At 39.1% G+C, this 17,532-nt stretch overlaps 1 protein-coding gene across 1 annotated transcript in view; it reads left to right on the forward strand.

The window, feature by feature from the left end:
* The window catches only part of DNAH6 (dynein axonemal heavy chain 6), a 5,071,261-nt gene that overhangs the window by 2,515,164 nt on the left and 2,538,565 nt on the right, over positions 1–17,532 (forward strand). Inside the window, exon 33 of the mRNA XM_044059309.1 lies at positions 15,514–15,662. Coding sequence (XP_043915244.1) covers positions 15,514–15,662 — 149 coding nt within the window. The remainder of the gene's footprint in view (positions 1–15,513; positions 15,663–17,532) is intronic.

Genomic DNA, 17,532 nt, shown 5'->3' on the forward strand with positions numbered 1-17,532 from the left:
ATGTAAAATGGGTAGACCTTGGAGAAAAAGTCACGAGATGGGAAAAGCAGACAGAGTTAGAACTGTCAGAACAAGGAATACAAAGGCAGAAGTTGAATTGGATAAATCAGACCCACCCAGCTGTGCACTTGCAGTCTAGCAAGGACAGCTGATTAGCACTCCTATTAAAGGAGGAAGAGAATGCCTTACAGAGTATACCAGAAACTCTTTGGTCAACAGGAAAGTCAAATGTAGGACTTATTCATACAGCGGGACCAATTACTATCACGCCAAAGTCAGCATTTAGACCACAAAAAAGACAGTATCCCTTAAGAAAAGATGCAGAGGTAGGAATCAAACCTATTATAGCAGCTTTACTTAAGGAAGGGGTGCTGGTGGAATCTTCTGATTCACCATGTAACACACCCTTACTTCCTGTTAAGAAAGCAAGTGGAGAGTGACGTATGGTCCAAGATTTACAAGCTGTAAATGACGCAGTAATACCAAGGGCACTTACGGTGCCAGACCCACACACTCTGTTGTATGATTTAAAACCTCAACAGAAATATTTTTCTGTGGTAGATATCAAATGCGTCTTTTTTCTATACCCAATACACCTGACACAATAATATTGGTTTGCATTCACATTTCAGGAAAAGGTATACATATACATGACTACCACAGGGATATTAAGAGGCAGTCAGATTTTACTTTATGTTGATGATATCCTGCTGGCGGCCCCCACCCAACAAGATTGCAAAGAAGATACCATATCGCTATTAAAATTTTTAGCCACTGAGGGACATAAAGTAAACAAAAATAAACTGCAGCTTTGTAGAAAACAAGTTAAATACCTAAGGATATGTAATATCCAAAGAGGGCAGGAACTTAGATGAGGACAGAAAAGTAACGATTTTACAAGCACCAAAACCCACTACCAAGAAGGAAATGATATCCTTCCTGGGTACGACTAATTTTTGCCGGAGCTGGATTCCAAACTACGCCTTGGAATCTGCACCGCTGACTAACCTGATATATAAAAAGCCTATGGCAGCACAGGATTTGTTACAATGGACACCAGAAGCAGAATCTGCTTTCTGCAGACTGAAACAGTTAATAGCGTCCTCATTAGTTTTGGGCTTACCAAACTGTCATAAATGTTTTTTCCAAACTGTAGATTGTAAGCAAGGTTATATGACATCAGTGTTAACACAGCAGCATGGGGACAAGCAATGCCCTATTGCTTATTATTCATTACAACTAGACCTAGTGGCACGGTCTTTACCCCACTGTGTACAAGCAGTAGTTGCAGCTGCAATGGCAGTACAGGCTTCGGCCTCAGTAGTTTTGTTCCACCCTCTCACACTGAGAGTGCCTCATGCAGTCACAATTATTTTACTGCAAGAGAAGGTAGCATATCTTTCCCCTGCTAGGATCTTTCCTATATGACTATATTGTTGAGCCAACCTCATATGACAATTGAATGATGCACGACTTTGTACCCTTCTACCTTGCTCCCAACCCCTGCAGATGGCACACCACACAGCTGCCTGCAGGGGATTGAGCAAAAGACACTGCCTAGAAAAGATCTCACGGATGTCCCCTTGGATGATGCCGAGGTGACATACTACGTGGATGGCTTGTGCAAAAGGGGTCCTGCAGGACAGAACCTAGTAGGATATGCAGTAGTTTCTGATACTGAGATTATAGAAGAGAAGCCCGTACCACACAATTTATCTGCACAAGCAGCAGAATTAATTGCCTTGACACGGGCATGTACCTTAGCAAAGGGTAAATGTGTGAACATTTTTACTGACAGCCAGTACGCTTTTTCTACTGTACATGTTTTTGCGCAACAGTGGATAAATTGAGGAATGATAACATCTACTGGCAAACCAATCAATCATGCAGAATTTATTCTAAATCTTTTAGAATCTATTCAGTTACCACAGAAAGTAGCTATTTGTAAATGCACAGCTCATACCAAGCAACAGGATAGGATTTCAAAAGGTAATGCGAGAGCTGATACAGCTGCAAAGCAGGCAGCTTCAGAAGTATTTCTTTTGAATGAGGAATTACAACCCTCTGAGATTTTAGACTTAGAAATGCTAAAGACAATGCAGACACTTACTACACAGGCTGAAAAACAAAGATGGGTAAAATGAGGAGCAATTCTCAAAAAGGGGCTGTACATCTCTAAAGAAGGGAAACCGATATTACCATCTAATTTGTTTAGATATGCAGCTTTGTTGAGCCATGGGCAATGCCATGTCTCAACAGGGGGGATGGTACAGCTGGTGAACCGAGTGTTCACAACATATGGATTCTTAAATTACTCTAAAAATTTTTGTTTAATGTGCCACGTTTGTAATAAACATCATGCACAAGGGGCGTTAAAGCCCAAGCAAGGGAGTTTCCCTACACCACCGTATCTGTTTCATACTATCTGTATGGATTTCATAGAATTGAACAAATGTGAAAATAAGAAGTATTGTCTTGTCATTGTAGATATGTTTTCCAGATGGGTGGAAGCCTTTCTGACCAAAAATCCAGATGCGGCTACTGTAGCAAAAATTCTCGTTAAAGAAATCATCCCTAGATTTGGCATTCCAGAAAGGATCTACAGTGACAACGGTACACACTTTGTGAATCAAACCATACAGCAGTTAAGTAAACATTTTGGTATTTCTTTAAAAAATCATTGTGCATATCACCCGCAGACTGCAGGGTTAGTAGAGAGGCATAATGGGATTTTAAAGAGTAAGCTAAGGAAGTTAATAGAAGAAACACAGAGAAATTGGCTGTACTGTCTGCCCCTGGCACTACTGAGCATGAGAACTGTTCCGAATGCAAAAGGATTGACTCCTTTTGAAAAACTATTTGGAAGGGCTTATTATATACCTCAGTGGAAACCTCTCATGCCCACAGACCAGGAAGCCAACTGTACACTAGCAGAGTACATGAGAAATTTGTTGAATTCTAAACATCTGTTGCAGTCAAATTCTGTTTCAGATAAAGAACAAACCAGACCATCAGAAGTGGCAGTGGCACCAGGTACCTGGATCTGGGTGAAGACAATAAAGAAGAATTGGACGTCACCAAAGTGGGAAGGTCCATATCAAGTGCTTCTGTCAACACCTACTGCAGTCAAGATCGCAGAGCGTGCCTCGTGGATCCACCTGACGCACTGCAAACTAGCCAATAACTTTGAACTGGACAAAAATCTTGTCACATGTCAAGAGCAAAAATGATAGAATCAAGAAAAAACAGGAATGCAGAACAACCATTTCCTCAGAAGTATTGCATAATCATCCTGTTAACTGTACTAGTGACAATAATCTTTTTTGTTGTGGCCATTCCTTTTTCCAGCCACACAAACTGAACTGAATAAACGTGAAGCATTACTCATAAACTGGCACACAAACTTCAACACTTACCAAGCAATTAAATATGTCTATGCTGAGACTTTCAATGTTTCGAATTGCTGGATTTGCACAGCTTTGCCGGCAGCATACGGGGGGTTATTAATGACTGCAGTCCCCTTAGGGGTCAACGAGACCTGGGAAAACTTGATTTATGATACCTCAACCATTACATCACAAGATAAAATAGCATTGCACTTGTCTGTTCCACAAAAGGGAACTGTGTGTTTTTATAAAAATTATACTGTTCAGGTGGGTTGGAGCAATTGCAATGTGACTGTTCCTTATAAATGTTACACTAAAGCTAACAATGCAGGTTCTTATTGTAATACAAACTATGATTCATTTCTTGAATTGATGCACAAAACAATTGATGAAGTAAAACTTAATTCTGTTCTTTATAAACAACTGTCTATAATTGATAGAAAAATGTTTCATGCAGGGCAAGTGATTATTCATAGCAAAGTTACTACTAAAGCAGAGGACTGTTATTTTATATGTGGCAGAAAGGCATACGAGTGGTTACCTGAGAATTGGTCTGGCAGTTGTTTTTTGGGCTACCTGGTTCCGGCCATACGGCACACTGCAGTTTTACCTCGAGGAAAAATTCGGAATGTCCGAGAGGTCGTCAAGAAACCTGAAAATCCAGTGGGGCAAATCGATGCACGCTGGAAAAACCATCATTCTATAGGCGATAAACTGACACACATGGACTTGAGTGACAGTGTTATATTGTGGGCAGGCATATCACCAGCATATGGAGCAGTGAAATCGATCTGGGAGCTGAGAAAACTGTCTAAACTTCTCAAAGTAATGAGCAATGCAACTGTTTCAGCTCTTGAATTGGTGACTGATGAACTGAATGCCATGAGAACTGTAGTGCTTCAAAACCGCATGGCTCTCAACTTCACCTTAGCGGCGAGAGGTGGTACTTGCGCTTTAATCCAGGAGGAGTGCTGTTCATATATTCCTGACCATAAACACAAGATAGACAATCACCTTGAGGTAATTCAGCAAGTGTCGGACATGACCAAACCAGGACCAAACCCACTGATGGACTTTTTCCAGAAATGGTTTGGAGGTGGGGTACCATCCTAATGAACATCCTGATTGCCATTTGTGTAGGAATGCTCCTATTGGGAGTATGTGTTTGCTGTGGCATCCCCTGCATGAAAAAACTGATTAAAGACCTTATAGACATGTCAGTTTCTGAAACCTTATATCAAAGTGCTGAGTTTGAAGAACTACTGAAAAACTGAAATGCTTTCATAAGTTTAAACTGAATGACTCTGTTAACTGCAAATCCTGAGTAGGAAGAGGTTAGGAGAAGAAAAAACTATTTATGCATATTTTGAAAAGTAGAATAAAAGTATTAAAAGGGGGGAAATGTCAGAAAAATATGTATTAGTGTATGTACTAGTAATATGCTTAGTGCATTTAAGGCTTGAAAAGGATTAACACATTTATTCTGTTTCACACTGCATAAAATCTGTATGAATTGCAGAAGCTTTCTAACCTTGTATTGTCATGAAAATATGCGCAGCTATTGCTTATGCTTTGGAAATTTACAGGAAAGCAGATAAGTTCTGCTTGTGTCAGGAAAATAATGAATAGAACAATATTAATGTTATGAGACTTAGACAAGAAGTTCCGCTTGTGCTGTGAGAAAACACACAGCTGCAGAAACTATAGATAATCAGAACAAAGACTGCTTGAAAATATGAACTGCAATCAGCATTTGCTTGTGTCTAAGTTAGAAAAGTACCTTGAAATGTAACACATGTATTAGAACTACACAATAGAAGTTTGTAACGGGCTAGGGCCCACCAAGGCCAGGTTGTTTTTCTCAAAATGTTTTTCATAAATCCAGTCGTGTCAGCAGAAAATCTGAGTAACATCTGCTGTAGAACAATACTGAAAGTTGTGTTTGATTACATCAGCCATAGAAGGCAATGTCTTGTATAACAGTATAAGAATAGCATACTTCCTGTTAGTAGTTAGGCAAAATCCTGTATTTTCATGTTTTTGTCTCCTTGCAGCAAGTTATTAAATGTACCTTAACTGAACCTTACGTTTATTGGTCTTTGAAGTTTTTTCCTTTGACAGATGGGTCGCCTGTTCCAGAAATGGGATAGTCTCTGGGATACATACCTGTCTCTCCAGCAGATCCTATTTATATCATAGGCAAGGTTTAAGTCTTTAGAATGGATAATTCTGGTGCTGTTTGTTTTGCGGATATGCAGAAGGTCCATCAAAGTGGGGTCTGCAAATGCCCTAAATGCCAGGCATAGATCTCCCTTCAACAGCTTGCAGGAGACAGAATATAGGGATATGGCCTTGAGGCAGTCTGCACAGGACATTTTTCTTATGCCCTGTATTCTTTTAGTAAGGAACTTCTGTGGACGTTCCAATTGTTGGATATGCCTGGTTAGGTAAATAGAAAAGGAGGCTCAATGATAGTTCTGATGAATGCTGAATACAGTGGAACAATGACTTCCTTGGACCTAGATGTACAACACAGAATGATTTCCTCACTACTGTAGACATGTGATTGTCAAAGGCTAGATTACTGTCTATGTGTGTCCATAAGTCCCTGACTACTGGGTCAGCTCTGAAAGGTGTGGTGCCACTATGATAGTTATTAGGGATAAATGACTTCCTGAAGGATACTATTATGCATTTCTTGGCATTCAGTTTTAGTCAGTGGCTCTGACACCAGTTATTTGTTTGTGTCAACTTTTCCTGGAGAACATTTGTGTTAGCATGGGATTCAATGACAGCTCCTAATTTGCAATCATATGCAAATTTAGTCAGCCAGAGACCATTGACATTGGCCTTGACTTCGGAGAAGTAAATGCCAAAAAGGAGCAGTCCAAGAATCGATCCCTGAGGGACTCCACTTGTGACTAGCCTATTTGTTGAGGGGGACTCCCAAATTCTAACTTCCTGGGTCCTGTCTGTGAGCCAGTTGGCTGTCCACAAGGTGACATACAGGTTTGTACCTAACCTCCTGAGTTTGTCAACAATGTCTGAGTGGTGTATTATGTCAAATGCCTTGGCCAGGTCAAGGTAGGTAGTGTGAACCATTTTGCCCTCATCCATTGCTTTGGTGACCTTTTCAAAGAAGTCCACCAGCTTGAGTAGGCATGACCTGCCCTTAATGAAACCAAACTGAGTAGGGTCCAGTGTCTGGAGGTTTACTAATATTATTATTGATCATTCCTATGATAATTATTTCCATGGATTTGCATATAAGACTATTAAGACTTATGGGTCTCTAGTTTCCAGGATCTGTAGATAGCACACCTTTGTTCAGAGGGATGACTGTTGCTGTTTTCCATTCATGAGTCATGAAGCCTGTTTGGAGGCTACAGTTAAATAGCAATTCCAGACAGTCTGATAGGTCATATTTAATGCTATTTAGAAGGCATCCTGGGATATTGTCAGGGCCCATTGATGCAGTGTTCTTGGCCTTAGAGAGAGCATTAAGGACCTGATCCCTAGTGATAGCAGGGAGAGATAAATTTGATAGTATTTCTTGAGGGAAGGTTGAGGGGGAGACAGGGATAAAGTTGGAGCTGAATTTGTCGGCTAGTAGGGTTGCTATATCTTCTAGCTGAGTATAGGTGGCTCCATTTACAATGAGTTCTGCACACAATTGTGAATTGCCTTTGAGGTTATGGACATACCAAAGAATGCATGGTGGTTGTTCATGGCCAGGGAGGCCAAATTTAACTCAGTTTTTGCTTTGGTAGGCTTTATTTGTTCTATGAGTTGTTTGTTTAAGCTTTTATCCTGCTGGATGTTGCACCTCTTAATTTTTGCCATGATGTTTGCCATGATTTTCTTCCTTCTGTTATACAGCCTAATATTTTTGTGATTCCACCAGGGTGGCTTGTTTTGTGCGGTAGTTCTGTACTTCTTCCTGGTGGTTACAGCTGCCTCTATGCAGCTATTAACATGCTTGTGTAGAGTTTATGTGAACAGTTCTGCATAGGCAGCAGTGTTCTCAGGATTTATGGGGGCTTGAAATTTTGCCAGGTTATAACCTAATAACAGGAAGTTAGCCTTAGAGTAGTTCCTCAATATTCCAAGGTTAGCTGGGGTCCGGGTTTTATTTTTATTTCAAAGGAGACCATTTTGTGACCTGATCTTACAAGGGAAGACATTACACTAGGGGGGTGCCACAATCTCCCATATTAGTGAGGACCAGATCCAGTATGGTTGCACCCCTGGTTAGTGTACTAACAGTCTGATCCAAGGAGTTTTTGTTTGCAAAGTCCTTGATTCTCTGTGCCTGTATGTTTGGTGTCGTATAGGATTCCCAGTTAAAAGTGAGGTAATTAAAGTTGCCCATGACTATAGTATTGGGTTGGGTAGTGAGTTCCAGTAAATTTAAATATATGGTATGGGTTTCCTGGGTCATAGAGGGGGACCTATACCTTGCAAGGAAGTGGTATTGGATTTTGCTTATGGTGATTTGAACATTAAGTAGCTTAAGTGCATTGTCCTGTTTGACCAGCCTTGAGGTATATTTATTTTTGATGTAAATCGAGACACCTCCACCTTTTTCCCTGGCTGTGTAGTAGCTATTCTAAATGTATGGAAAGCTTTATAACCTTGGAGTATCAGTGTGTTCTCAGCAGATTTAATCCATGTCTCAATGACCACACAGACATCAGCATTCTCTAGGGTAAAAAGAGCTTCTAGGGAGTGGAGTTCTTTGTTTAGACTCCCAGCACTGAGCAGTAAAACGTTTAGATTTCCTTGGTTTTGATTTGCTATGTCAGAAGTACTTTCAGTTTGGCATTGCCTAAAAAGGCATTATGGGGGAAGATAATGTTTTAGCTAATATTGAAAAGCCTGGAGGAGAGAGGTGCAAACCATCTCTGGCAAAGTAGTGTGCTCTGTTGACCATCTCCTTCCATGCTGACAAATATTGCAACCCCTTGGAATGACACCAGAAACTAAGCCAGTTATTAAAGTCAGTCATCTTTTGTTCATATTGTGGCATCATTCTTGGAAAAGGTAAAATGCTGCTCAAGGGTAGCCTCATACCAGTCTGGGACACATATTCCAAGCACTCCATGATGTCTGTCTTCATATAGTCTGGGAGGGTACGTCTCGGGTCATTTATACCCACATGGACTATGACTGAGTCATACTGGTACTTGTGGTCCAATGACCTGAGTGCATGCCTGATGTGGTGGATCCTAGCATCTGATAAGCAACTGACATTGACTATCTCCTTACTCAGCCTGGTGAGAGGACATCAGTGCGTCTCACAATGGAGTCTCCAATGAACAGAATGTTGGATTGTATGGTGGCTTGCCTTATGGGCTTAGAAGTAGAAGCTCCTTGAGATGTGGCTGTATGTGTTGATGTGGGTGTTGTTTTGAAAGAGTACATTCAGGGCTGCTGAGGGTATTTGTTATGTGTACTTAATCTAGGAAGAATTTTGGGGTTTAGGAAGGTTACATTTAAGTGCCTCAGCATATGTTTGTCTATATGTCTTCTTTGAATTGTGTGTGATGGGTGCAGAGTGCATACTACTGATAACATTATTGACATTAAGAGTACTTTTATGTGAGAACTTTGCCTCCAGTGACATTGTGTAAATACATCTCTCACATACCATATCAGTTTGTTTGAGAATTAAATGGTTGCCAGTAAACATGAGGGGGCATGTCAGTGATGTAGCGGTTAGTGTTGTCGCCTTACAGCAAGAGGTTCTCCTGTTTGATTCTTGCCGGGGTGCCTTCTGTGTAGAGTCTGCATGTCCTGTCTGCGTTCACATTAGTTTCCTCTGGGTGCTTCAGTTTCCTCTGACATTCCAAAGACATACAGTAGGTGAATTGGAAACTCTAAATTGGCCCTAGGTGTGAGTGTGTGTGGTGCACCCTGCATGGAGGGTTGGGCCATAAAACCCATAACTGATACAGACACAATGAGTGCTGACAGATGCTCATTGCTCAGTGCACCACATGGTGCCAAATGGGATATAGTGAGAGAGAGAGAGAGAGAGAGAGACACAGAGTAAATATGAGGCAATTTCTATATTGACTTAGGATGCCCATAACCACCAAGCTAGTAATGGCGATAGTGGGAAAGTTCATATCCATGGCAACAGATCCTTTTTTATTGATGAGACAGTTGGAGTGAAAATATAAAGCAATGTCAGGAGTATCCGGTTTGCAGCTCTGGGGATAGTGCTTGTCACTGCAGACTAGTTGACCTCTGTGCAACTAGGTATTGGTGAAATTTCAATTGTACTTTTACAGGAAAAAATGTCAGTCAAAGTGCCTGGGTCTACACCTGACACAGCTAAACTCGTGAGGGAAAACTAATAAGTATACCTGAATATTTAAGGATGAAGTATTTAGGCAGATATTCTGAAGTTAGAAACAAATCTAGCGGTACTTACTGAAAAATAGAATTAGCTTGTGAGGGGAGTCATGTGAATGACTACTGCCTGGCTACTACTGGTGCTGGTCTCACTACAGCTTCACTCTGCTGGGATACAAGGTTCCTTTGCTTCTTCACTCACCAAAAGCAAAATATTAGCACTGATCCCAAGATGAGAAGCAGGCCGCAGCCAGTTTGGTGATCCACAGTCTTGTCCAATATGATGCAAGATTCTGTAGGCTTGTTGTAGCCTTTTCCTGGTAGATGCCTTGAAAAGTCAATCAGAAACATCAAGCACAGACAATCACTTCCCAGCTAGAAACAGTTAGGAATCAATGCCCTCTGCTTCTTCTCTTACCAGGAGTAGAATAGGTTCATAGGTTCATACTAGGCTATCTGCCCGAGGGCATTTACAAGCCCTAGCTATCGCTTTGTGGCTTTACGCACCCCTTTAGTATGGGGAACTATACCCATTATTTTGCTGTGCCTCTGTCGAGCAGTGACACTGAGGTAATCCCTGGGGTATATCTGCGATCTCCCATCCATTGGTCAAGATTTCTCTTGAACAAGGCAGCCCAAGGTGCTCTGCCCTCACATGTACCGATTTGTTTCACAGCATAGGGAGTCTTTGGGTGATGAATCTATCCCTCCAGCATGTCCTATTAATAGTCGGTCAAGGTTTAAGTCTCTCGCCCTTGTGGCTCTGATGGATCTAGATATTTTGAGGTGAAGCATATTCATCAAATCTGGGTTTGACATGGCCTTGTATGTTAGGCAAAGGTCACCTCTGTTAGCGGTGGCGACTGAATAGAGCTGGAGTTCTTTCAGTGGTGAGGAACTTTGTGCCTCTCCAGCTGCTGCAAGTGTCGGGTCAGATACATTCCAATCATTGGTCTGATGAGTGATGAGTAAAGGGAGACTATGACCTCCTTGATCTAGATGAGAATCCCTTCATGATAAGGTGGGCAATGTAGAAGGTCTTCCTAACTACTTTAGCTACATGGGTGTCGAATGACAGACTACTATCAACCTGGGTCCCCAGGTCCCTGATAACTTCTTCTGTGCGGCATTTAACTTTCCCCGTGGCTCTGGCACCAGTTATCCGTTTCTGTGAGACCCTTCTGAAGGATATCCCTCCTGTGTTTGCTTGTACTGGCAGTGCCCTGGGAACGAAACATCCAGAGGTAAGACCTGATTAAACAGCTGTCCTAGCTGTGGGTTTAATTCTCATTTGAGTTCATGGAGCACACAGCAGGACACCATCAGGTCCCATGGATGCTGTGTTTTTGCTTTGATAGTGATGTCTTACCTTACCTTAATTTTTTTGCACTATCTTGTAGTAGCTTCCTCCTTTTGTTGTACAGTTTGTTTATGGCTGGGGTCCACCAGACTGCATCAGTGTGTCTGACTATCAGCACAGATCCCAAGCTGTCACATATGAAGTAGTTATTAAGCTTTCCAGTGATCAGCAGTCTCCAGGAAATAATGTCCCTGTGCTCCTTCTCTCACCAGGAGAAAACAGAAGCATTAATCTTAATATAACTACTGAGAGACATAATGTGGACCCTCCAATAATTGTTGGTCTTGCAATAGATATTCCAGATTTTAAATGTAAGGTGGGAAAACATGGGTTAATATCCTAAGCACTGCAGTATGCACCAAGCAGTTAGATATGAAAGAGGGGTAACTTAAGCTTTAGCTGTCTAAGTGGAGAGCCAGTAATTTTAAAAGAGCAAGATAGACTGAAAGGGGGTGGGCAGTTTGTATTCTGGGTCTATGGAATACAGTGCAAAAGCGAATACATTTAAATAGTTGAAGGGGAGTGATTTCCCAAAATGATAATTTTGTGCTTACAACAGCCAATGAAAGGGGAGAGGGAAGGAGATATATGGCCAATTTAACATAAGGGGCAGGCAACTAGAAAGACAGTGAGTTTGAGGACACAACAGCATGACGGTGGGTAAAAATTTCTGTGTGACTCACAAGAGAATAACAGAAAAATTCCAACTCCAAGAACGTCAGTATTTTATTACAGCAAAGCTTTTGGATATAAATCCTTCAGTGCAGTAAAACAAGAATAAAATCATGTGAGCACTGCCAGCTAATCACATAATTTGTACAATAATTCAATTAACATTTTAGCTTAGAGATATAGCAGTTCCTTAAAAAGTTTCCTTAAAAAGTGCTCAGACATACTTTCAACTCAATTTATAAATAGACACTAGAACTATATACTTAAAAAATTCTATCTAATAAAATATTTATTATAAAAAATTTTTTACATGTTCAAATTATTTGCACATATACAAAAAAAAGAATATATATACATATATACACATTTAAAACGCACTAGGTATTTTAAATGTGTGTATATACATATATACGTATTCTTTTTTGTATCCTTTTTTTGCATATGTGCAAATAATTTGAACATGTAAAAAATTTATATTAGAATTATTTAAGTATGTAGTTCTAGTATGTATTTATAAATTGAGTTGAAAGTATATCTGCGTACTTTTTAAGGAAACTTTTTAAGGAACTGCTATATCTCTGAGCTAAAATGTTAATTGAATTATTCTCTAAATGATGTGATTAGCTGGCTATGGTCAAATGATTTTACTCTTGTTTTACAAAAACTGAAAGAATGTTACAGATTGTACATTGCACTGAAGAAGGATTTGTATCCGAAGGCTTTGCTGTAATAAAGTATTGACGTTCTTGGAGTTGGAATATTTCTGTTATTCAGCTTTTATTTTCTAACTTCTGGTTTATCACTACATCAGCCTTTGGTCTTAAGTGTCTCACAAGAGACACAGCTGTGATCCCTTTCCTAGTTTTAATCTGCAATTAAAAGCAGAATACAAGTAAAACACAGTGAAAAGAGAACAAATCACAATATACAAAATAGAATAAGGTAATAAAGTAATACAAAATACAAGAAAGCAAAAGCAAAGTAACCTTTGCCTCACAACAAATTCTAGCAGAGTCTGGGTGAGCTTTTCCAGTAAAGCTTTGAAATGTTTTATTTAGGTTTAGTTCCTAGCTCCTCCACCCTCAGTTCACAGATAATTAACCTTAATTGACCTAGAGGCTCTTACAGCAGATGGAATGATGAACATAATACAGCAGTTTAAGTTGCACTTACTCATAACAGTAGATGTTTGAGTTTCTCACTGCTGCGGTAGTTGCATTCACCCTCCATCCCCTACTGTTGTATATATTTGTATTTGGGATAGAAATTAGCATTCTCAGTGTTTTTACTTTATATGTTTCTTTTGTTATTATTTTGTTACTGTTGTTTTATGGTTTTAGATTGTTTTCTCTCTGTCTGTCTTTCTCTGCATATGTCCTGAAGAAATCTTTACTGTGACTGCTGATTGCCTCCTTGTGGATTGCCAGTCACAGTCAGACTGAAAGCGTGTGTGTGGTGGCGGTAGTGGGGGCATAGCTTTGGAAGCTGGCTGGTTGTTGTTTCCTGGGGAGGGAAAGAACCCATATAGAGTAACCGCTACTGTGGCAGTCAGGAATTAAAACATCTACTGTTAAGTAAGTGTAATTTATACAACTGTACTTTTCCTTTAATAATAGAAAATGAAAAGTGATGCAGGTTGGTATGAATAATAATAACAACCCTTATGTGTTGAATAATGATATTCTTTCAGTTTACACATCTTTAAAGATCTAAGAACAGATATATCTAATAAAATAGGATTACAGCTGTTGTATTAATCAGGTGGTCAGAAAGTGTTTTTATACTATAAAATTTATCTTGCATGCAGTCTTTTCAAGGTGTAGGTATGTTTTAGTTCCTTTTTTAAAGTTTGGTCAGACTGATCCTTAAGTCCATATCTGTATTTTGTCCATACAGAGAAACTGACATCAAGAAGTTAAAAGGGATTTGGAAGATTTACACAAGAGAAGTCTGATTTCTGAGGGGGTTTAGTTATAAGGCATATTTAAAACATCTAAATTGGTATAGCATAAATTATAGGTTTCTAATGGGTAATTTGACTTGTGCCTACATGTCTCAAGGACAGTATAGTTCAGGTAACTTTGGGATTTATTTACCGATAGTCTTATATTAAGTTAGCAGCTGATAAGAGGGTTAATGCTGTGAGCTGCAGTTCCTGTGGTACAGGGTTTGATTCCTTCAGATCTCATTTGCTTAAAGTATGACCCCTGAGCAAGTCACTTAGCCAGGTATTGCTCCTGGGTTGCCCTAAAAAGTTGTGTGTCCACTGAGCCTACCTAGTAAACAAATGATTATTACTGTTGTTATTACTACTAGTACTATTACATAGAAGAGCAGGTTTGGTCGGATGGAGTTTTTCCATTATAGAACTGGGAAGATTTGGAACAATTTTCCACCAAGTATGAGACAGTCTGACTCTACAATTAGTTTCAAAACAAAAGCTGATTTATGGTTTGAGGATAAAATCTTTTGGACCTTGACTTTGTGGAACAGGGTTATTAATGACTTATTATGCGGTCCTTAGTCATATAATGTTGTAACATTGTAACAGAAGGGCATATCTGCCTAGTAGGTTTTACATTCAAGAGTTTAATTATGACACCATGTAAGCTCATTTTCATTTGCTTCCACATTCTTTTTTTCTATGCTTTATATTCTTGTAGGTCTTGGGATCAAGAAGACTCAGCATTTCCATTTGAAATAGTTTGCATATGTCAAGAAAGAGATATGAATCTGAGAATATAATGTTACCCTTTATGATTATTATTTTGTAGTTCATATTTCATATATTTACATCCACAACTTATTTAAACAATTCATGTGTGCCACAACTATTCTAGAGTTTGAGGATTTAATTGACAGTTGCTCACCTAATATACTTAATGCATTCAACCTGATGGATGTTTATAGTTATGTCAGGAGATACATTTTGTAAGGGTTATCATTTCTGTCTTTGAAATATTTGTAAGTTTCCAATTTTCTGTTTGAAGGAATATATTTCTGAACTTTTGTTTGAATGGGCGTATTGGTTCATCATTGCAGTCACTTGCCAAGATAATGACACTTTATATTTCTACTTTGGCTACATTACTACTCTCATCAACCACCTGGATTCTGGCAGAAATGTCCTTGTTTTATTATGGCCGTGGTCCCATAGTGAGTCCCCCAAAGTGGGATAATACTGCTCTAAGAAATTATAATATATCTTTGTTGGAAAGCTATTAGAGCAGTACAGCACTCACACACCATCCTGCCCTCTATGTAGTTCGATTAAAATGTAGCCAGCAGGGAGTATACTGCAGTAATGGGAATGAGACTTGGATATATAATTTTGAATTGTTCCTAGAGACATTAAAGACATAAAGTTGCTCCCGTTTTTGATTCGGTAATGTTATTTGTGTATCACAGCACACAGTAAAGCCACTCAGTTTGTTGCCTTGAAAAATCAAAAAAGTGTGCCATTCATTTAACCACTTAATGAGAACCTGCTCCACTCCTACCTCATCATATCTTAAAGTTTGGAGTCTTTGAGGACCTGCATAGAAGTGAAAGCTTGCCAAAGACATCATAATTTACAAAGTGAATAGTTCCATTTTTATGACAGCATTGTCTCCATGACTTCCCCTTGTAGATTTTCTCTTATATTGAGTACTACACATGGTTGCACTCTTCCCTGCATTTTGGCAGAGCACAAAGCAAGAAGTATAACACATTTTTTTTATATTTGTCTTACAGGTTATTTTGTATTCAGAAGGCTTTGAATCAAGCAAAATCCTTGCAAGGAAGATGACTCAGATGTATAAACTGTGCAGTGAACAGCTGTCTCAGCAGGACCATTATGATTTTGGAATGAGAGCAGTGAAATCTGTACTGGTCATGGCTGGGTAGGATGTCTCACATTTTTGCTTTATTAACTTGCGGTGGTTATGAGTGTACATGAGTATGGTTCATTTAAAATCTTTGCTGAAGTGTTAGGCTTTCTGACTGATACTTTCTGCCATAAAACCTTAGTCTGACTCTCTTTTAATGAAGACATTTACAAAGACATATTGCTCTTTTCCTGTGTTGCTTACTTCCATTTTTTCCCATTTATCACTAGTGTTGCAAGTTCCATTGAGGCAAGAACTTGCCACCTGTGCTGCTCCTCAAAATAATGTTTAGGGCTACAGTGTCTCTAGAGTCTTCTAGACTCGTGCTATAACAAAAGAAAGAACAGTAAATGCACTGGAGTAATGTGCCTTAAGGAGTGTAAAACCTTGGCCTGAGCAAGGACAAAGAAACAGAAAGGAACATGAAATAAGTGAAGGTTTGGACTATGTTCAGTCTTCCATATTCATGTTCTGGCATTCTTGAAAGTGATATCTGTAGATAAGGCAGTAGCATATGCATGAAAGCACAAGAGGAACTTGTTGCTTCTTCAAAGTGTTAATCACAAGTGCTATACCAAGGCCTGTCATATCCAAGTACTTTATTTCTTAAAGGTATACTACACAATTCCTTTATCATGCACATCTATATATGAGTGTGTGTATGTGTGTGTGTGTGTGTGTGTGTGTGTGTGTATATATATATATATATATATATATATATATATATATATATATATATATATATATAGAGAGAGAGAGAGATACACACATGTACACATATATATATATACCAAATCCAAACCCAGGAAACTGTAAACCACAACTACAACACAAAGCCAGAAAGTAATGTTCCACTGGTTTATTCCACAAAGTTTAGTCACAAAATTCCTATTACACTTAGTGCTTTTGACCTAAATGTGTAAAACCTCCATCAGAGTAAAAACTATACTAGGTGATCTATTTAAAAAATACTAACCAATTAAATCAATTCTTTCAGTCATTCCACTAACAAATGGGGGGCAGTATTCATTATTTGGATATTACCTATTTTAGATGTTTAACTTCCGCCATCTCTCAGAAAAACGTTTTTGTTCCAATTAATATTTACATTTTGATAGTTGCTACCCATTCCATCAAAAGTGTGGTATTGTTAGAGGACAAATGGTGCATTTATCTACTAATTAGCGAGGACCATGTCTACACCTTTGACTTTAACTGAGTGATATCTATTTTTAAGGTTAGGATATCCAGAACATTTGCTCCAAAATATCAGAGATGAAGTAATGGAAAGTAGAAAAGGTAGGTTTACACCCTTTTAGGGAGGAAATCCTATTGGGTCCATCAAAGTGGCTAAGACTCGAGAAGAAGGGTCAAAGTATGGTACCTATCCAACCCTTATTTTACCTTACAGTGCAGATATTTTTAAATACATCAATATTATTAAGAGAGCATGGAACAATGTGTTCAACCCAGAACTAAAAGATAAAGTGGGATCTGATGTTGTTAATCTTCTTTTCATTCATCACTGATGGGGTCGGTTCTGAGCCCTCGGAACAGAGTCGGCCTAATACCAAGCTCGCTCCAGCCAAAAAACTCTCAAGCTAAGCTATTACCCATAGTGTCCTTCTCCATGTTACTTCAGATCTCGTTTGCCACTTAGCCATAAAGTCGCGTTCAAGCCAAGCTCTAAGCTAAGTGGAAAACTTTTGATATCTTTTCTGGATAGTTTGTCTTTTCTTTTTTCTTGTTGGTAATTTTGATATTTCCTTAACATTGTAGCTGTCTGTAGACCTTTTTACCCTTCTGTTTCTATCCTTTTGGTAGTTTTTAAGTACCATTGCTAGTACGGCCTTTCTTCCTACCCTTGTGGTATTTCTTAAATACC

Source organism: Protopterus annectens, chromosome 17.part0 (assembly GCF_019279795.1).
Source record: "Protopterus annectens isolate FY-2018-M chromosome 17.part0, PAN1.0, whole genome shotgun sequence".
NCBI classification, from domain to species: Eukaryota; Metazoa; Chordata; order Ceratodontiformes; family Protopteridae; genus Protopterus; species Protopterus annectens.